The sequence below is a fragment of the Enoplosus armatus genome, chromosome 6, assembly GCF_043641665.1.
Source record: "Enoplosus armatus isolate fEnoArm2 chromosome 6, fEnoArm2.hap1, whole genome shotgun sequence".
Classification (NCBI taxonomy): Eukaryota; Metazoa; Chordata; class Actinopteri; order Centrarchiformes; family Enoplosidae; genus Enoplosus; species Enoplosus armatus.
The window spans coordinates 6,133,213-6,154,794 of NC_092185.1; the positions used below are offsets into that span (position 1 = coordinate 6,133,213).

At 40.7% G+C, this 21,582-nt stretch overlaps 1 protein-coding gene across 1 annotated transcript in view; it reads right to left on the minus strand.

The window, feature by feature from the left end:
* Nucleotides 1-6,936: 6,936 nt before the first annotated feature.
* Nucleotides 6,937-21,582, minus strand: part of itga11b (integrin, alpha 11b) — a 34,671-nt gene continuing 20,025 nt past the window's right edge. Inside the window, exons 11-30 of the mRNA XM_070907260.1 lie at nucleotides 21,001-21,145; nucleotides 20,552-20,700; nucleotides 19,606-19,749; nucleotides 19,187-19,390; nucleotides 18,974-19,104; nucleotides 18,079-18,251; nucleotides 15,399-15,538; nucleotides 15,172-15,282; nucleotides 14,836-14,921; nucleotides 14,553-14,757; nucleotides 14,053-14,151; nucleotides 13,073-13,149; nucleotides 12,065-12,148; nucleotides 11,689-11,797; nucleotides 10,467-10,580; nucleotides 10,064-10,150; nucleotides 9,846-9,956; nucleotides 9,476-9,571; nucleotides 7,286-7,399; nucleotides 6,937-7,017 (exon numbers count right to left, since the gene is read on the minus strand). Coding sequence (XP_070763361.1) covers nucleotides 6,937-7,017; nucleotides 7,286-7,399; nucleotides 9,476-9,571; nucleotides 9,846-9,956; nucleotides 10,064-10,150; nucleotides 10,467-10,580; nucleotides 11,689-11,797; nucleotides 12,065-12,148; nucleotides 13,073-13,149; nucleotides 14,053-14,151; nucleotides 14,553-14,757; nucleotides 14,836-14,921; nucleotides 15,172-15,282; nucleotides 15,399-15,538; nucleotides 18,079-18,251; nucleotides 18,974-19,104; nucleotides 19,187-19,390; nucleotides 19,606-19,749; nucleotides 20,552-20,700; nucleotides 21,001-21,145 — 2,460 coding nt within the window. The remainder of the gene's footprint in view (nucleotides 7,018-7,285; nucleotides 7,400-9,475; nucleotides 9,572-9,845; nucleotides 9,957-10,063; nucleotides 10,151-10,466; nucleotides 10,581-11,688; nucleotides 11,798-12,064; nucleotides 12,149-13,072; nucleotides 13,150-14,052; nucleotides 14,152-14,552; nucleotides 14,758-14,835; nucleotides 14,922-15,171; nucleotides 15,283-15,398; nucleotides 15,539-18,078; nucleotides 18,252-18,973; nucleotides 19,105-19,186; nucleotides 19,391-19,605; nucleotides 19,750-20,551; nucleotides 20,701-21,000; nucleotides 21,146-21,582) is intronic.

Sequence of the window (21,582 nt, forward strand, 5' to 3'; positions counted from 1 at the left end):
ACATTTTAAATGATTTTTTTTTTCTTTTTAATAAACGGTGAAGTCCTGGACGTCGAGGACGATGTCACCTGGTTTACGTTTTGCTGTCATTAGCTTTGGTCATTTTGTCTGGGGGAAAAAACATGAAGAAATTTTAATGTTTAGTATATACAACATCACAGGTAGAGGTCTTCAGGGGTCCACTCGGTTTGTAGTAACCAAGACCCAGACCCAAGTTAGATTCAGTTTGAGTGGGTCCTGTTCTGTTACCAAAGGTGTTGGGTCTGTGTGTCAATATGTGGGATCCTTTATCAGCTCCAGTCACTTGGTTTGTCTCCATCATTGCAGAATGTTTATTTGAGGTGGAAATGAGACTTTCTGTTATTTCATTAAATTAGTCTTTGAAGCAAGAACAACTTATTTTTTTAATTATTTTCTCTGACTTAACATTGAGCATTTATTTATTTTTTGGGACACACGGTGTTCTTTTCTCTCTGTCCAAGTTGATCTTTGGACCAGGTCTCACTGTCCTCAACTTTTCCATTGGTATGTTTCGGATGATGTCCAACACTGTTTTTTTTTTACCCGTGAGGACCTCTAATCAGTGTTTTAGAGAGCGAAGCTGTGGACTCAACACTGCAGCATTGTAGAGAAAGTTATTTTTGAGTCGCAGAGTGAAGCATCTGATTTTCCAAAATATGAATAACTAGTGATCTTTGTAAAAACCCAGAAAGAAAATAATATTTCATCCGCTGCACAATACAAAAGATTTTTATCCCATTTCTCAAATTGCGCCATTGTTTCCTAATGAAAGAATATGAGATTGATGTGAAACACAACTAAGAGTTTTATTAGGTGGAGGCTACTGATAATGACAAACGCAGTCGTAATTATATCACGTCTTCATAGAGAAGGGCAGGAAGGAATAATCACGTAAGAATATCTTCATGTCTGCTTACAGCTACATTATAGTGTTATAAAGAAAATGTTTATATATAGTGTGTATAGATGCTGAACAGGAAGGGTTATAATGAGTAATGCATTATTTATGTGTTTATGTTACATAGTATTATTTGATCATTTTATACAAAATAACGTGTTTATTTCTCATTTGTTGTGCAAATCGAGCAAGAATATATGTCACATCCGGCTACATGGATAGAAAATATAAATGCAAACTGAGAAACTTGTTCAAAATCTTTTTTATGGTGCAGCAGACAGAATATTTTTCATCCAGATGGTTCAATGAGTCTTTAAGGGCAGCAGGGGCCGCTGGGTTTTTCACACATCGCTGGGTGTTTATTTTTTCGAAAATACTGAGACTCCATGAGCAGGAACTTAACGATAATGCGCAAGAAGAACAAGAGGAAGTGGGGTCCGTCCGGACTGTAACGTCTTATCTGAATATTCTGTTAGGAAGGTTTTAGTCTCTGTAAGGTGGCTGTTGGTGCTGATGCAAAACTCCCCACTTCTTCATTTTCCAAACAAAATCTAAATCTGTGAAAAAAACCTACTGGATAGCAGCAGGATATCAGTCAACTCATCCAGATTAGTGATGGAGAATACTGACATTTCTGTATTTTAAAATGTTGGAGATTTTTCCCTTTGAGTTGTCTGAGAGTCTCTGTTCTGTGACTGTAGAGACAGAAAAAGTGAAAATCTTGCTGTTCTGTGAAAAACTTTAAGTCAACTTCTCAGGTTGGAGTTTGAAGGATGAGGAGCTCCTTTGAGGGCTCGTTAATCTTTACCAGCCGCCGTCTTTACGTAGCCCTATTAAAACCTGGTAGATCGCACATAAAACGCGCCGCCGCCGAGCTGAAAACAAAGCTGTTTACTCGATGTTCCCTGTAGTACATGTGGAAACCTGCTGGGAGGAAAAGTGCTTCTTTATAGGAGGTTTATTAGCTCTTCACCAAACAGACAGTCTCATCTCTAGAGGTGCACCGATACCTTAGATTACACTTCGGTTTTTGTACAAATGAAGATATGACATGTTAATCAGTGAGCTTCAGAGGTGCTGGTAGGTGTTACCTTTGCACAGAGACAGGCTAGCTGTTTCCCACTGTTTCAAGTCTTTATGCTAAGCTAAGCTAACCAGCTGCTGGCAAAACAAACATTTCCCAACATGTCCCAACTCTTCCTTTTAATTGTTTTAGTCATTTCTCAAACATGAGGTTGAGACATTCTCTGTGAGGGCTTCAACTAACTATTTATTTTATTATTGATTGTCTGTAGATTTTTTTTTTTTTCAAATAACTTATTTATTGCTTAGTCTAGACCTGACATGAAAATGTCCGTCACAGTTTCCCAAAGCTCAAAGTGATTTCTTCAGGTCGCTTGTTTTGTTCCACCAACAGTCAAAAATCCAAAAACACTCAATGACTTTAAAATGATATAAAACAGAAAAGCCACAAACTCACATTTGAGAATCTGGAACCAGAGAACGTTTGTCATTTTTTGTTTGATGAATAAATGATACTGAATTATCAAAGTTGCAGAATAATGTACAGTCAATCAACTAACGGATAGTTTCAGCACTAATTCTCTGCTTCTAGCTTCTGCAAAGTGGCTGTTGTGTCAGCCGTGGTCTTTGAACCAGAAAGACTGATGATACTGAAGGTTGTATCGGTGCACATCCTCTCGCAGTCAGATCCACAGAGGGAACATCTGAATCACTTTGTTTTGGTTTTCACTGCAGCAGCTCATCTCACGGATGAATTCATCCTCTGAGGCTGAGCTGCTGCAGTGATGAGGCAGAAGATGCATTCCCATCAACGTGCAGGTTCAGAGTCTTGGAAAAAAACCTTTCCCCATTACATTTTATTTCAGACACACTTGGTCTTACATCTTTATTTTCTTGTTTGTATATCTCTTGACTGTGCGTCCTAACTCCACGTGGACCACTCGGCAAACTGCAGGGTCAGTGTGACTCTTTAAAACTTTGTAAACACCTATTTTAGCTGTTTGCTGTAGATCCAAAATGAATCATGATTCTGCAGTTGTTCCCACCTCACTTTTCTTTAGATGCTGGTTTTTCTGGAGCCGGAGTTCATGTGATCATATGATAATCAGCTGGAGGAAGTTCAAATGAAATTGTGCGCTGGCGTTGCGAGGCAAAGGACGCCCATGTGTGTTTAATATTTGTTGTCAGGGTTTGATGATCCGAACAAAAACCGCATGTGAATGCTGCTGGAACTCATTTTGAAGCCCCATGTGTCAGACTTCTCCGTTAACATGTAAACGCAGCATCTATCCTTCTAATCAATAACTGCATCTGTCCAGCAGAGCTCAGTGTTTTTAGAAACCATGTGATCGGGCATTACAGGTGGTCAGAGGGGATTTCTGCCTGGAGGTTTTAAGGGTTTGAGGTGATGATAATGTGCCATTCAGAGTGCTAATTTAACTTTTTAACTCAACAGTTTTTATTTAACACTGCAGGAGCACGTTTGTATCCTGATGGATGATTTTCTGTGGCTGAAATGAAGCCAAAGATTCTCTTCATGTGTGGGGAAACTTTATAAGATGTCAGCTGTGGTGTACTTCCTGCAGAATGAATGCTGTCAAATTAAAAGTTTCCTGTCCGCATCCACCAGCGTTCTGTTGTTTATTTACTCATCTACAGATCCACACTTTGATGACAGAAGAGTAGGCTGGATTTAAAGGACGATTCTGACATTTGTTAGATTAGATATCTTTAAATTTGACAATTTATTTCCTCTGCAGAGGAAATATGAACTAAACCAGAGACTATGATGCCCGTCTGGGTCCAGTTTCCTCTGAATGATCCACATCCGGCAGGGTGGGAACCTCAAAACCATCCTGACGCCAACACAGGCTCTGCCCTGCTGTAGTAGATGGAGGGACACAGAAACAGTCCAGAGGAGGCTGCCAGTTTGAGTCACATCAGATTATTGTCAATATGACATTTTGAGTTTCACAAACAAATAACTTTTTCAATACCACAAAGAAAGACGAGCTCCGAGTTTCTTCAAAGTTTGAAGTCTTTGCTGTGCGATACAGTGAGCTAAATGCTAACATGCTGATGTTAAGCAGATACAATGTTTACTATGTTCACCATCTTAGTTAGCATGGTAACATTAGCTAATTAGCCGTAAACACAAAGTACAGCTGAGGCTGATGGGAATGTCAGTAGCTCTGCAGGTATTTGATATAGTATTGGACACATCAATAAAATGTTGACCTGATGATGGCGCTAGATGGAAAGTCAGAGGATCACCAAAGTTATTACAGTTCATCCTGAGGGGAACATGAATGTCTGAACCACATTTGATCACAATCCATCAAATTGATGAGACACATTTCACAAAAAACACACAAATGTCAACCTCATGGTGGCGCTAAAGGAAAAGTCAGGGGATCATCAAAGTTATTATAAATCATCCTCTGGACCATGAATGTATGTACACAGTTTTATGCCAGTCTATTGAATATTTGTTGCTGAAGCCATTCTGCTAGCATGGCTGCAGTATTCAGAACACCACACAGTATGTGGCGTTTGAACCAACTGACAATATGTCAAATCCTGTGGACCAAGTTGCACTGAATGTTGCTGTGGGCAGTTACCAGAGGATCATTTCAGGCCAAAATTTACTCTTGACCTGCACTTTTGTCCATGACTAGTTGTGTCTCCGCTTGTGTCTTTTGCTGTGGATATTCATGCTCCCCAGAGAATGAATCCTAATGAATTTGGTAGCCCTTCCTTTCTCTAGCACCATCATGAGGCCAAATGTCCATTTATACACAAGAAATATGAAACTCTAATGGGCTGACTGTAAGCACATTCATGCACCCCAGTGAATCAATCCTTTCGGTTTGTATACCTTCCATGACTTTCACCACCCACAGGACATGAACTCCCTACACGAAGATGAATCTCTCCGGCCGATTGCGATGAAGTCACATCGATTCTCTCAGAGGAATGAACCATATTGATTTTAATGAGACTTTTTTCGTTACCATGCAGTCCCTGTGTCTCTCCGCCCAAACACTAAACTGAAAAGTTTAAAAAGGTCAGCCTCGTCCGAGATGTGAGCAAATAAGGCAACTGAAGCAGACATAAAAGAGGCTGACTGACAGAAGACAAGTTCACTGAAACAGTAAATTATAACATTTCATCACAAAATCAATAAAAGTCTAATGTTTAAATATGAAGCACAACACAACTTATACATTTCTTTCTTTATTCCAATATCAACAAATTACATTAACAATTACAAATAGTGAACATATCAAACGTGTGTGAAACGAGTACACCCACAGGCAGAGCGGCATCACACGTCAGTACAAACTGCAGAAACAACAGCTTCATATCAAACAATAATGCCACTATCCTTATTAATTCATACACGTGTATATTTACAAAAACTTCAAGTTTGACTTTATACAACAAAAGTGCATCAGATATTAATTTGGAAATAATATACAATATGTGTTACAATAAGATGCATTTACAATTTCCATTAGTATAAAAAAGTAAAATAAAATAAAATCAGCCATCTTAGGTAGTCTTGTGTTGTCGCATGTATTTTTGTTTTATTCATATATTCGTATATGCCCTCAGAATTCAATAGTATCAGTTTGTTTTAATGTTTTCCTGACAGAGTGTGTTTGTCTCTTGTGAATAAAATGTATTGGATCTTAAAAGTTTTATTTTACAACCTGGGTCTTATTTAAATCACTCCCATCGGTTTTACTCACCAGCTTCATTGTTGAGATTCGAGCGCTCGGTAGCTTCACTCAGCATGACCTCGGACATTTCCCTCCATCATAAAGAGTGAGGTGACACACGTGGTCAGACAGGTTTGTCCAGTTTTGCCGCATTATCCAAACCACTTATATGGACGTTAACACACAGCGCATGTTTAATTGTTTTAATTGTTTCCCGAGTTTAGACTCTATTACAATTAAAATAACAGTCCCGGAGTTAGCGTTAAGCTTAGCGTTTGTATCTGCTGTCCCTTCAGAGGACGTACAGTCAATGCCATACAAGACATCCATCATTTGGACTTGAATACATGGTCCTACGCTGCAGTTTCAAACTTCTTTTTAAAAATAATGTTTAAGTTTGATGGGTGCTGAGTTCCAATTGACTGTACTGGGGAAAAAAATGACATACATCTGAAATATGAATAAAACACACAGTAACTGAAGATCTGGTGTCTTTCTCTCTAACATTTATAAACAAAAGTAAATGGTTTAGATAATTTGGTAAAACTGGGGATTTATTTGAAACCTGTACAATATGAATAAAAGCATGTTGGTCTATTAACACACTTCAAATAAACTTTGACGTGTTCTGTCAGAAAATAACTCTTGTGGTTGGTGCTGGTGAGCAGTTTGCTCGTTTGCTGACTGACTGGAGCTGAAGCTGGTCGGCCGATGTGCTGATTCATGAGCTTTACACTAAACTGGGCTTGTGGACGTGTTTTGTTCATCAAACAGGAGACACAGAGCCACAAGCTGCAGATAGACCCTTTTGGTTGATTGAAACATGGTCATATGTTTAGGGGCTGACTGGCTGATTGGCTAACCACAGTTGTAAATGGTTGAGCGATTGGCTGGGGGGGCGGGGCATCAGGGTCCCTGAGTGACGGGTGGAGACTCGCGATGCATTCAGGTGACCCTCATCACCTCATAAAGTCGGAAATTTCCCACTAGGAAGTTACAGTCAGCTGGTAGGCGTGTTAGACCACAGTTAATGGTGAACTCTGTGTGTAAGCGCCTGGAACAAGTTCCATTTAGTAATGAACCACTCGCCCCGGCTGCTAACAACAACAACAAACAATGGACTTGACCCCCATTATTTGGTCCTCACAGTGGCGTTTAACTGCTCCAGTTCATGCCATAAGCAAAACCACACATGAACAGAACTCGTGATAAATCTTGTGACTTTACAAGTTAACCAGGACCAGAACCAGCATCGTCGTCGCCCACACATTATAGCTCCTCTGCTGCCTTCCCATTGGCTACAGGCTGCTCCTCCTCTTCCTGTCTCCTGCGTCTGTTGAAGAAGCCGAGCTGAGAAGAAAACAGCGCAACGTTAACCACAACAGACTAATAAGAATAAGTCAGATACCATACAGACTGGATCCAAAGGTAACGTGTTATAATTTCTATTATTTGAGACATGTATGACAAATTGCAGCCTGTGTGGACTAAACCAGGACAGTTTTTGTATTAAACTGAACCAAACCATGATTGAAAATGATGAAACAAAACTAGGAATAAAACCCGTGACTGGAGTGTGTGTGTGTGTGTGTGTGTGTGTGTGTGTGTGTGTACGTACCTTCCACAGGGCCAGGACCAGTAAGGCCAGTAGCAGCAGGCCTCCCAGTGAGCTTCCCAGTATAATCCAGACGGGGACGATGTAATCCTCCTCCCTCCTCAACTCCAGGATTATCTGCAGTTACAGAACACATTCATATCATCCACTGACTGAATTTGATTTATTCTCTTCTGACCTTCTGATAGCTCTGAGCTTCCAACATGCTGGAATAAATTATCTGATGAGGAGGAAGTGTGAAGAGTTCACCTTTATATCCTATAAATAATTAATATATTAGACATCACATCATGTAGATTCAAACCAGTGGAAGTAAGGGCGAAAGAAACATTAACCCATAAGAACCCAGACCCATTTCCCCTCAAAGGACAATTATGGGGAATACACCACAGACCAAGTGGACCACATTGAAGACATTTCTCATGGTTTTTTTTTATACTACCTCTTAATGTCAAAGATCTGTGATATTACATATACGTTACGTTGGGCGTTGATGGTAAATTTACTTTTTATTACGTTTTATTGTTTTATATTAATTTGTTCAAGAAAAATGGTCAAAACAGGTTGACTGTATACAGGACACACGATTAAAGCATTAGAATTGTTAAATGGGTTTTAACTTACCTTCAGTATCAAAATACAGGCTTTTTGAAATTAGTTGCTTCCTTCACTTGTGTTTACATGTCACACCACCATTTTGAAAAGGTCCTGACCTGCCACAGTCACATGACTGTGACATGACCACCACACCAGGATGTTACGTATATGTCTCTTAGGGACTTAATGAGTTAAGATCAAGCACAAAGCTGTATAAGGAAGATTCTGGGGCCTTTGAAGTGTGTGTTACACTGGTGTCACCATGGGTTCTTATGGGTTAAGTTTATAATGCAGCTAATTATTGTTTGTGTTGGAAGTCGTAGATCATTTACCACGATATCATTGTTACCTACATATTGGTAACACAACACAAGCATTTCTTTACATAAGAAACAATAATAATTATTAATTTAAAAAAAGAGAGAGAATATCTAGGCATATACATATTAGCAGTGGTGGAAAGTAGTAAAGTATTTCCATTTTCTGCTACTTTATACTTCTACTCCACTACATCTCCGAGAGAAATATTGTACTTTTTACTGCCCTACATATATTTGATATTTCTAGTGACTAGTTACTTTGCAGGGTCAGATAAATAATACAAAATATGATCAACAAATAAATAATTTATTATTATAGATTAAGATAAAACTTTATTGATCAGCTACCCAAAAGTATATAAAGTCATTAAAATGAGCTTTTACCAGCTGCAACATTAGAGTGATGAACACATTAATGCATCAATAATTATAATCCATTAATATAATATACATTGTTCTGAAATAGGCCATTCTACATCATGAGTACTTGATACTTTAAGTATATTTTGATGCTAATACTTTTGTACTTTTACTTTATTCCTACACTACAGTATTGTAAAAGATCTACTTCTTCCATCACTGCACATCAGGCAACACTGACATAAAAAAACTAAAAAAACATTAAAAAATTATAAAAAAATTATAAAAATAATAATAATAGTGATAAATTAAATCAACACAACAACAACTTTCATGAGGGCAGAAGTTATTGCAGAGCCACTGGTGATTGTTGTCTGGTGTTTCTCTTTTTTTGTCCACCCCGTTTTACACACAATGCGTGGGTAAAATAAGTTGTACATAGTTGAATATCTGTTGTGCTTCATAACTGACTTTAATAATCATTTCTGACAGCAGATGGCAGCAAAGTTACACATCTAGTATCGGAGGTTTGGCTGCAGCAGGTGCTTGAACGTGTTCGTTTTTTGGTGTTTTGGTGTATCTATGGTGCTGCTTTAGCCTTCATATTGATTAGATGCTCCTGAAGTAACACTTGGGCCTAAACAATAAAACAGTAATGTCACACCACAACTTAATCTTTGGTTGATATGACTATGAGAACATTTTATTAAAAATGTTGACAGAAGTCCATGCTGGGTAGGAAAAATGTGTAATTAAACTTCCTTTTGTCACTGAACTAACTTAATGCCATTAGATATGTAGTAGTCATGCTCTGAGCTGTGAAAGAAAGAAATACACTCTGAAGAAATCTCAGCCCTCTTCAGCCAATTTAGTTCATTCACTCGTGTATTTATTCGGTAGTTGGTGAGAGTTTTACCTGTCTGACAGCTCTGTCCTCCTGGAGGAACATGGGACTGGACGCTTCCAGTTGGATGGAGGCAGCAGTCAGTAACTCCAAGGACCTGAAGCTCACCTGAAACAGTCAGTCAGTCAGTCGTCTGATTATCACACAGTTAAAAAAGCACCCAGAAGGCTACAAATGTAGAACATCAAGGATTTGTGTCAGGCATCAGATAAAGAGAAAACAAGAGAAAAACAGAGTTTTTGTGGATGTTGAAGGTCAAACTTCAGATGTTCCTCAAAGAACCTCTCCGGGTTTCCTTTTGGTTGCAATCTACGTTCTATATTTACAATTTCATTTTCTCAGAAACCAGAAACATGCAGATTCCTTAGGGAGCCAGACTCACAGCGAGCAGAGCAGGAAGCTGAAGTCGTCCTCTGAGCGTCACCTTCAGCTCTCTGGAGGCCGGCAGGTTCAGTCTGCAGCCGACTGCCAGACTCACACTGTTGCTGCGGTTCTGCACACAGACAGAAGAAAAACACGGCTTTCTTTAACAAAGTCGGATTCCTGGACGTTTCTCGGGCTTCCTGAGATTAACCCTTTATGAAACGTCGTCAGTCTTACCAGCTGCGACAGGTGAGACAGGTCTTCAGCTGTCACCTGATTGGTTGTTCTGGGTTGAGGCAGCATGCAGTGAGATCCAGCTACCTGCTGAGAGGAAGAGGAGGAGGCTAAAATGTGACTATTATATTATTTTCTCTAAATTGTCTGTGTAAACTGACACATGTAAGTCATTCTGTCTCTCCTTCTGCACGCTGCAACATGATAAAACTGTTGGCAGCATAAATATACACATATATTTTCTTTTGTTTTTGAAGCTTTAAAATGTATTGTTAAGTGCTTTTATTTTTGTTGTTATAATCTTTCACTGAAGTTTGCTGTTTTGCAGCAGCAGCAACAACAAGACAACTTCCCTACATTTATTTATTAAAAAGACTAAAATACATTGAAACATTTCCCCCGGTACCTGCTCAATGCTGTAGTCTGTGATGTTCACTAGCTGGTTTTCCTGCCCTGTCACAGCCCAGATATCAGCCCTGAACAGGACGTCCTGCACAGAGAAGATGCCCAGGTTCTGGATCTGCACGCAAAGTACAAGACGTCAATAAAAACACAATAAGAAAACTTATAGTAAACCCTAAATATGTTATGGGATGTCTAAGGGCACAAACATGGTCCCTGCAAGTACGTGAACGCAGACGCTTCGAGCTACACAAGATCGATTTCACATGTCATTACGCTCAGGAGTGTGTCATACTAATGCAACACAAGCACAAAGTGCAGTCTGAGTGTAGCAGCCAGGGGGCGCTACAGCCTGAAACAACAAGAGAAAGCTGACCCCTTCTGTTTCAGTTCACTTCTGCTCAAAACAACCACGGCTGACCAGTTGGACGGAGCTCCAGCTGAACATGTCCGTAGTCCTCGAGTCTCCCTTGTCTACCTCTGCCTTCGTTAGAGATTTCCTACATGTCCAAGAATTCCTTTTAACAACCCTGAGTTGTTATAGCGCTGGATGGAATTACATGAATGATTCATTAAAAATGTTTTCTTCTGTTTTGGAGGATGAGTGCAATTAGTAACTTTAGTGATGATGATGATGATTAGATAAGAAAACATTTTGGCCTCAGTTAAACGGTTTGTCATGAAATGGAAAGAGTTCATCTTCATGAATGTGCTCAGTAAGTTTAACACATTGGATTTTGATATTTTTATGTTTACGTAAAGACAGTCAAGGGGGTCACCATCATCCTTAGGATTCATCCTCCGGGGGAACATGAATATCCACAGCAAATCCCATGTGCTATAGACTTAAGTATAGTCCTTTTTCACAGAAGACATTTTGACTTGTCATAGTAGAAATTAACATTAACAGTGGCTCGTAATGAGGCAGCATGGACAACAGGGACCCTGAAACTGAAGCCTTCATTTTATTATATTATGTGCTTATCCTGAGAAAGTGAAAAAGGCCTATTGGACAGACATCAAATCAACAAATGTACCAAAAAACTATAAATTCACCAATAGCTGGTTGTTTCAGGTGAATTTTTCCAAATAACAGGTTAAAATGTGACATTTCTGGACTGATATATGTAAATGTATCTACTGTTGGTCCGATCTGCAGTAAGATGGTACTTCCTGTAACTGTCCAGGGACCAGCTGGACGAAGTGATTCTGTTTCTTTAACTCACATGATAAGTGAGGTTGAAGGTGGGACAGCTGCTGTCTGGTTGGTCCCAGGATGAAGAGGAGGAAGAAGAGCTGTCTGCTCTGATTTCAAAACGAGGAGGGTTGGGGTCTCTGACAGGAGAAGAGAGGAAGAGCCATCTTGAAAAGGCCATTTGACCCAAAACATGTCTGAATCGCAGCCAGTTTGAGCCTTTAAAAACATTGACTGACAGCTGTTTCATACCTTTTTTTAGAATGGTTTAGCTATTTCCTAATGTTTACATACTGGACGGTATCTATATATAATCTATTTGTCTGTTGCATCCTATGACTTTCTTGCCATGATAACAATAAAAAGGATCAATAAAATGACATGAAAAGTTTTTCACTGTCACTCACCTGGTGAAGAGGAGGTCAGCTTGGTACTTCAGAGGGAGGAAGATGTCATTGATGTTGTCGTCTGGGTATCCCTCTTCTCCCTCACTGATTAACACACACACACACACACACACACACACACAGACAAACAGATTTGTGAGGAGATTGTACTGACTTGCATTCATTCCCTGGAACCCATAGTCCTCATATTAACCTAAATCAAAAACAAATGTATGGACCCTAAAATGAATGGTTTACCTTGTGGGGACTTGCTGTGTGTCCTCATAATTTGACTATGAGAAGAGATCTTTACCTCCACAATGTGATTAGTACACACAGACACACACATTAGTACTTCTATACTTGTGAGGAGCACAAACCTTTAACAGTCATTTAAGCCCTAAAACACATTTTGAAGACATGAACTGAACAAACCTTTCTGATTTTTCTGAGTCTTGCTTCTTGTTTTGTTTGCTGCTCACATCATCTTGAACTTGTTCTTTTTAAATATTATCTGACATTAAAACATTCAACATTGCAAATCAAGAGTAATATTATAATTTAAATGAAATTATGTAATTTTCGCCTTGATAGCTACATTTTAAGTCAAAATATACCCCCAGAAAAATTATAAGCAAAAGATGTACAAATAATTTATGTTCCTGTGTCTCCATAATCCCATTTCATGTCCTTCTTCGAGAGTGCTTTTAATGGTGACCTCTTATTGTACCAGTTGTTGAAAATAATAGGCATATAATGAAATCAATATTTTGTATTATAGTCTTCTCTGGCTGACATTTTTAAAAGATCCCTGCGTTAATTATATTCCCGCTCAACATCCTGTTTCAACAAGAAATACATCAGTAAAAAAAAAAACATATATTGGCTTTTCATGAGGACTTCATTGGTTAATGCAAATAACCTTTTCTCTCTCACTCCTACCTTCCAAACTCCCCACAACTCACCAAAAGTCTTTTTTGTGTTGAAAAAGAAATCAAACAAACATCAGAGTTACGTCAGCTGTCTCACCTCCTGGTCACCATGACGACCCGTATGTGATCCAGGAAGACAGAACGACTGAACTCAAACTCCAGACGGAAAGATACCTGGACAGGAAGAGAGCAGGTTGCTTTAAAAACAAAACAATGACACTTTCTCTGATTAAATAACTTGATGGCACCACATTCAGTTACTGTACATATTGGTACTTCAACAATAAGAAATATTTATTAATATTAATAAATATTCAAGCCTCTGATCCTCTTTTACCATTAGATCTCATCAGTTTACGATATTCTAAATGTCTAAATATAAATTCTAAATCAAAACTGTTTGGTCCATCATCCCAACATGTGAAACTTGTTGTTTTGGAGGTTTTGCAGATCTTCCAGTCTCTGATCATCTCTGTGAGCAGACTGACGCTGTGCCTCATGTGTTTCCCTCCGGATACGTCTCACCTGATCCAGCAGCCACAGCCTTGTTAAGAGGAAGCCGACAATAATCTGCACCACAGTCTGGACCAATAAACTGGACTTTATTCAGACAGGCATCTGTACAGCGGACCCTCCGGGGCATTACAGTGAAGGGCGGGGCCGTGATCATGTTTACAGGACGGTCATTAGGCTAATGAAGGATTTCAGTCAATGGCTGTCGGTCGAAGCATTTTCCTGCTCTGTTTAATTACTATCATTAGTCTGACTGTATAACAGCTGCATGATGGTCTAATAACACCTGTTTTACAAGCTGTCTGCAGTTATAATTATAGCAAACTGATATTTAACTTAAAAGAATGTTGATTATCTGTGAAGTCTGATGTTGTTCTGTACGTTTTATGTTTGATGAATTTATGTTGTGAGCACTCCAGAAATGTAGTATTGGCTTATTGACTCACAAGAGAGATAAAAAGTAAAGCGAATGGTCAAAATCTGTGCAGCAAAGGCTGAAATACTGTGACTTTCACTCTCTAGTATGGGTCAATCTGAGGTGAGGTGTATAGATGCAGCACATACCTGGGACAAGGATTTCATGAATGGAGCGCTGATGTTACAGCTCCTCTGATTGGCCAGTCTGTCCCCAGCATAGCACTCGATCTGAATATCTGATTGGTCCTGCGGGGGAAGGAGAGGGGCCTGCTAAGTCATAGAGTCACCTTCCATAAAAGTTACAGAATGCATGAGCGTCAGAACACGTCGAAGCTAATTCAGGACGTTGGGTCATGGCCAAGTGCCACCCGGCCCCCATCACTAAGTAACACAAACCTGGGACAGTGTTAGAAATGCTCCTGCTGCAAGTTACCCAAAATTCTTGCCTACAAGAAGGGTATTTTACTTCCCAAATCCTTACCAGAGCTACCAGACTGCATATATTCAGAAAAGCAAATGGAAAAGCTTTGAAGAACTGAATGTAGGTTGGACCACTATTATGATGCATGTTTACTGTCAGACAGAGAAGAGAACAGACATTTATTTTTATGAAAGATTTCTGGTTTCAAGAAAGTGCACTACAACACCTTGACTATGAGGCTGGAGAAGAGGAGGTTGGAGGAGGTGGAGACATGGATGGAGGCTCCGTAGGCATTCTCTCCCTGATTCTCCAGTCGAGCAAACACCACCATCCTCCTCCGTCCGGTCTCCACAACATACACAGAGCCCTCTGACGCCACCTGATGGCTGCAGAGTGACCAGGCGGCCCGGTCCCTCGAACTGCAGAACTGCCTTTAGGTGAAACACAGAAACTATTACCTGGGTTCCTTAATACATAATAATGATACATGTGTGTTTATGTAGACCCACTGAACATCCATGAGATCAGTGTGACTGTGGAGGATGAGGTCGGGAACGCAGGTATCTTCCTGCTCACAGCCGTTCCAGAAGGGAAGCTAGAAACAAGAAACAAGGATTAGCTCATTTCTCTTTGATGATGGACAAGAAACACTCTAATATGACGGCACATTCAGTGAGTCTACAGCCACGCTAGCACCTCTGTGACGCTATACTGAGACACAGCGGTGCTTTGAGCTAAATGCTAACATCAGCTTCCTCTGGAGCTTAATAAACAAAAGCTCAACGTCAGACTCTGAGAGACAAATGAGACCCCACCTGGATCTAAATACTATGACAAGCTCTCACCTCGGTCCTCAGGATGCTCGGCCAGTCAGGGTCCAACACCGGCCCCTCGTCTGGGCTCTGCAACCCCGTCTCCAGGACAACCACAATGGGACGTCCGTAATCAGTCGTCTCCTGTTGAGAGAAACGGTCAGCCACAGTGCGAGTGGTGTTTGTGTATTTAGGGATTCACACAGAATTTGGCTCGCTTGACTTTTTAGTTGGCAGGCAATTAGGATTTGTGTTCTGACCTGGATGGAGAAGCCAAGGCGTTGGCAGTTCTGACCTCCAGCCTGCAGAAACAGACTCCTGGGTTGCTGCCGTTCTGATTCGTCCAGAACAGCTCGAGGAGGAAAACGCCTCTCATCCAACACCAGACTGTACCAAACAGCTAGGGGGAGGAGGAGAAAAGGGGGCTTAAAAGCGGCAAAGCAATCCAGTCTTATCCAGCTCACATGCAGCACAATGAGACTGTAAATACACAGGGACATGACTTTACAGGTCTTTCAGGTGATATGAAAGAAAGTGATGTCACCTGGTGTGCTCATTAGTGCAAACTGCGCTTATTATGTTTCCAAAAGTTTTAATGGCATTTCTGAAAAGTTGGCGAAATAAAAAATGTATCAGTAAATGTTTCCTTCAACTATTATTATTGTGAATGTATTCAAGAGGAGGCAACAAGATTATGTAACCAAGCACCAGTAACTTACATCATTTATTCTCTGTTTCCAATTTTGCATTCATGTAAATTTAATGAATGGAGCTTTAAAAGGTGTTGACATGCAAGAAAAGTCCCTGGTTGGACTTGGGATACATAGTAGGCTTTGTGTCTAGACCCCCAGGACACCCCTGCTGTTTTAATTCTTCCTTTTCTTGTCTTTCTTGAGAAGCGGAGTAACAGGAAATGGTAGCAAGAAATATTACTTTGTCGGCTGTACTGGTACTGAGAAAATCATTGTTGTTGGAGGCAGGCAGTCAAAAAGATTGTCTACACTTTTAGTTAGTAGTGAGAAGGACTGCAGTACAATTCAGACTGTTAAAGCCTCAAATTAACGTCCGCTAAACTTTGGAAGTCACTTTGGCATCAGTAATTTTGCTGTATAAGTCCAAATACAATGCACACACTGAACCAAATATAAAGCAAAGTAATATAATCAGTTGTGTTCCTAACTACTTTTTAAATAAGCTAATAACTTCTTCTTGTTACTGATTAATAAAGTGATGCATTTCCTGCTTCCTTATTAGTTGTTTGGTGCCGTTGCTGAGAGCATAACTGCAGAGCTCATTCTCATCTGTTTAACAACTGATGTTGGGTTTTGATTTATGAGAGCACAGAGAGCTGAGGTAAGCTGCTTCAGTCCAACACAGTTCATGTTTGAAACGCCACGTCTGCACAAAACAAAGGCTCGGATTTCGTCAACCATGGCTCCTGTCCTGTATCTGTCCATTGAAGCATGTTCGTTTGATACCATGTGGCCTGTTGGCGTGTACATGTGCATGCATCTCTGCCTCTGTATGTGTGCGTGTCTTAATGTGTGTGTCTAATCCGGTCCAGATGATCAGGGGGGGAAAGTGAGGAGCTGATGGAAGAGAGGAAGGTATGAAGGTATGAAGTGATGGAGGGAGGAGGAGTGACACAGTTTAACGGCGGCTGGCTGGAGTTAGCATGTTAGCGAGGTTTCCATGCAGCCGGCCCGCACATCTGCAGCCAATTACACAGAGACACGACAACAGCTTCACAAAGCACTGTGGGTAATCTCTGCTGCGCGGAAAAGACCACGACAAGACTTTCCACATACAAACGGTCGAAGCACCAAACATCTGGATGATTCTCTTGTCACAAACGTTCACACAGCTGGAAGGCCGGACAGCTGTTATAATATATAGAATTAAATTTCTTCCCAACATTCACTTCCACTCCTTTACAGTGGAAGCTGCTGGGTACCACCACAACCTGCTACTGAGCAGCTGGGAGTTAAATGCTTCTTTCAAAGGCACATCAACATTAGTTGCTAGGTTTAGGAGGGAGTGTTAGAGCCTGTCACACCATGACTGGCCAAGTGAAATCAATTCCAGCATGATCTCATGATGAAATGTAACTAAATGAGTAAACACGCTCTAAAACACAGAGTAGGTGCTGTCATTGTGAACTTTGTTCCTCCGGCACATATTAGATTTTCACATTGAGCTCATTTATTTGAGTTCAAATCTGAGTTCAGTTGTCTACCCCCACTGGTCTGTTTTGACACTTGTTTATTGATGTTAATCTGTGGTACATTTGTGTATTGCTTTCCTCATCAAGTTCAGCTGTTTACCGCCATCACCAAGAAACAAGGATGGTGCGAATTGAGATTCGCAGGGAAACTAGAGAACAATGGCCTGATGTGAAGCCATGAGAGCACAACGATTCATGACGGCCACAAAGGAGTGAAAAACAAGCGCCTGGGAAATAAAATGTGGCATAACAGATTAACTCACTAGGGGGTCCTGGGCTGACAATGAGCTATTGGGCCCAATTGACACCCTGTTCAATAAGAGAGGGGGCTCTTATTGGACATATACCTTTTCACCTCCAAATACCTGAGGACTCGTCGCAGTTGCCCACTTTGCCCAGGTTTGGTAATCCCACTTTGGGCATCAAGATGGACTTTAGATGTTATTCTGTGCTATTCGGTAAGGCAATGTAAGCTTGACTTAAACACTGGAAGCACCACAAATAGTTGTGTAACATTGGAAGTTTAACAGTAATATTTATTTTAGGACCGAACCCAACCTGCTTGTAAAAATATGCCTGAACTTGGTCTGGGTTACAGATGTTTAACAAGCTTACCATCTCATCACTGCTTGAATTGGTTGAATCTGTAGTTACCGTGACAATAAAATCACAAATTCGTAGAGAAACTGGTATGTTATTGTGTGTCTCCCACCTACCAACATCCATCCTGGTCTTTGTCCTGGTCTTTGTTCTGGAGTCCAGACTCAGACAGACAGTAACAGACATGCAGGTGACCTCCTTTCCTCCTCGCCGACAGTCTTTGTTGAAGATATTGACCTTCTCAGGTTCAAAGGTCAGCTTGGCCTGTATCCGCACCACACAACGAGACCTGGAGGGAGGAAGACGCCATCATCAGGGATTTGTGTTTGTCCCTGTCTGTCCACTTGTTAAGACTTGGTTTTGTGAGATTGAGGTTGAAATTAGCCTGAGATTAATTAGGTTTTAGGGTTAGTAGTGGTATGGATATGTTTCAGGGTCACACATAGAGTCTTTAGTGAATTATTGTAAAGGAATGTAATGTCTACCTAAGTGACGAAAAGAGTCTACAGCCATGCTAGCAGCTCTGTGAGGCTGTACTTCGATACAACAGTGCTTTGAGCTAAAATGCTAACATCAACATGCTAACAAGTATCAGGTATAATATATACCATGTTCACCATCTTAGTATATATTATACCTGATACTTGTTAGCATGTTGATGTTAGCATTTTAGCTAACACACTAAACTTTAGTGTGTTAGCATTTAACATTTGCTAATTGGCACTAAAAAGTACAGCAGAGGCTGATGGGAATATCATTTGTTTTGCAGGTATTTGGTCATAAACCAAAGTATCTGACAATCCATATTTCACTAAAAAAGGCAAATGTCAACCTCAAGGTGGAAGTAAAGTTCAGGGAATCATCAAAGTCTGTAGTAATCATCCTCTGGGGAACATGAATGTCTGCACAAAATGTAATGGATGTAGATACTGTGACATTTCAGTCGGACCAAAGTAGTGGACTGACTATCCATAAAGACATGCTGCTAGCATAGCTAAAATAGGATCTGACCAGACGATGATGGCAGCTCCTAGTGCTCCCACTGCGAGGTCGACAAGCCCGTCTCCATTGACATCCAAAACGCCGTGAAGACTTTGACCGAAATACTGCAGACCTGCAGAGAAACCAGCTGCAGACAGACGCTGCAGAGAGAAGGAGAATGATTTTTTATGTTCTGCTCAGATTCTGAGCTTCTATTGACTGAACTGGTTCAGCATCTGTCACCTGTCTGTACTGGTGTTGGATGGTTTTGTCCTGGCCATAAAACACGTAGACCGCACCCTGGTGGTCGTCCTCCAGTGGTGCTCCCACCACCAGCTCCCTGAACCCGTCCCCGTTCATGTCGGGTATCTGGGCCAACGCGGAACCCAGCCGGGAGTTCTGAGAGCGGTCAGAAGCCTCCAGCGCCCCCTGCAGGATGAATGATGTCTAGAGCAAGAAGATTTAGTTTAGTTTTCTCTTTCTCTCCACCTTCTGTTATGATACATTTGTGTTTTTACCAGCATGCTGCAGTGTCCAGTCCAAAAAAGTTATTTTGTTTGTTGATGTTATGATAACGGCATGTGGTTTTGTTGTAAGATATTTGTTTTGCTTCTGCATCTTTAAGAAATGCTCTTGTGGTTGACTCTGCAGTGTGTATGTACCTGTGGTGTTACAGTGTAGATGTAAACCTTCCCTCTCTCCCAGCCCTGGCTGTAGAACATGGGTGCTGCCACTAGCAGTATGTCCGTATGTTCGTCGCCATTTACGTCCATCGATAACAACTCACTGCCGAAATACGACCCGATCTGGAAAAGAAGAAAACAAAACATGAGAAAAAAAACAATGGCAACTTCGTATATATATGTATGTGTACTGTACACTGTATTGTATATTAGAGCAGTATAAAGTAGTGATGAATAGAGTAAGGCAGTTTTTCCACTGAGTCTGATTGTTATACCTCAGAGTTCAGTTAGATATTTTATCTCTCCTGTTTTGTTGCTAAAATACCAATGAAATGTTAACATGAGAGTGTGAAACTACACCACGCACCACAGGGACTGACCTTCAAACTGGGTGCGTCGCTCATAGATAAAGACGAACCAGGTGAAGAGTTTGCATCATGTGTCACTTTTAGTTGTCGGCTGATATATATATTTAAATATTTAAGAAAGTCGTTTAACCATATGTGTTTGGATATTTCTTTGATTCCAGATTCAAAGCAGCCACCGTGTCATCTGCAGACCACAACATTGGGCAACGTTAATATGTCATGTAGACCAATCACGTTGTTTAACTGTCAACGTATGAAGCTGTTTTTACATTTTGTGCAGACTCTGTCGAACTGCAACAGAGCACACTGAACTGGACAAAAGACTGGACTGTTTCCAAATTCAATAACAACTTTCACCAAATGCACCGAACTCTCAGGGATGACAGCCTCACATTTGGAAAAACCTCGTCAATAAGCTCTAGTGTGAAAAACGCCTTAAAGTAGTCCCATCAGATCTGTTGTTGGTGTTATTGAGAGCTTGTCAGTGTGTGTGTGTGTGTGTGTGTGTGTGTGTGTGTGTGTGTGGGTGTGTGTGTGTGCGTGTGTGTGTGTGTGACCTGCTCTCCCAGCAGTGCCTGCAGGATGGTCAAGTTTCCAGTGTTCTTCAGAGTGAAGATGATGACCTTGCCGGTGTGGTTGAACCTTGGAGCTCCGGCCACGTAGAGCTGAGAGCCACGTGACGAAACGAGTGAACCCACAGAGTAACCTGAAACCACAAAAGAAACAAAAACCTATTGGAGTTCATTTCTTTCCCTTATGTTTCCTTGTGAACACAGCCTGAAGATGGTGATGTAGGTCAGTTGGTTGAACTGTGTCCAACATTGTGCGTTCAATTGAAAGTACTTAATTTTTAAGCTAGAGGCATAAAACTACTACTGTATAACACTTTTTACAGACAGTTTACCAGATGCTTTCAAACTAATCAGGTATCAAACGTAAAAAGACCCAAGAAATATGGGAATAGAGATAAGTGCAGTACAGGTTCTATAATTTTACATGTCATTACCCAGATAGGCCCCGTGGTTCTTCAGCTCCTCTGGAAACTCGTCCTTATAGGAGGATTTTGGTGGAACGACTTTTCCGTGTTTAGTTTCTTTCAGCACGGCACCGTTCCAGTCGTAGGCGCCCACCGCCCCGAGCAGAACACCATCCTGAGGGGAAAACTTGGATTTTTAATGGAAATCACTGTAATACCGCAAACATAATATACCACATTTGCATAACATGAAAATAACTGAAAGAGCAGGATGACATGCAAAAACCTGGAAGTGTTCATGTTTTTAGTATCGAATGAATCCATCAGTGGAGCCAATGACAAGCTTCTGCAAGCTGTAATTTCAAGTGGGATGTTTTGGTGCTTACTGTTTATTTTCACATATGCTCACTGGGAATTCTTCCCATTGTGCAGCTCCAGTAGCACAGAAATGTTCCAGCTACACAGTTTTACCATCTGAAAGCTGAGCATCACAAACACTCTGAGGCGACGCAGAACTTGATCTATCAGGGCCAATAAAGTGACTCAGATGATACAGAGAAGGACTCTAATGCTCTATGGACCCAAAGGCAGCCTGAGGACAGCGGTGGCAGA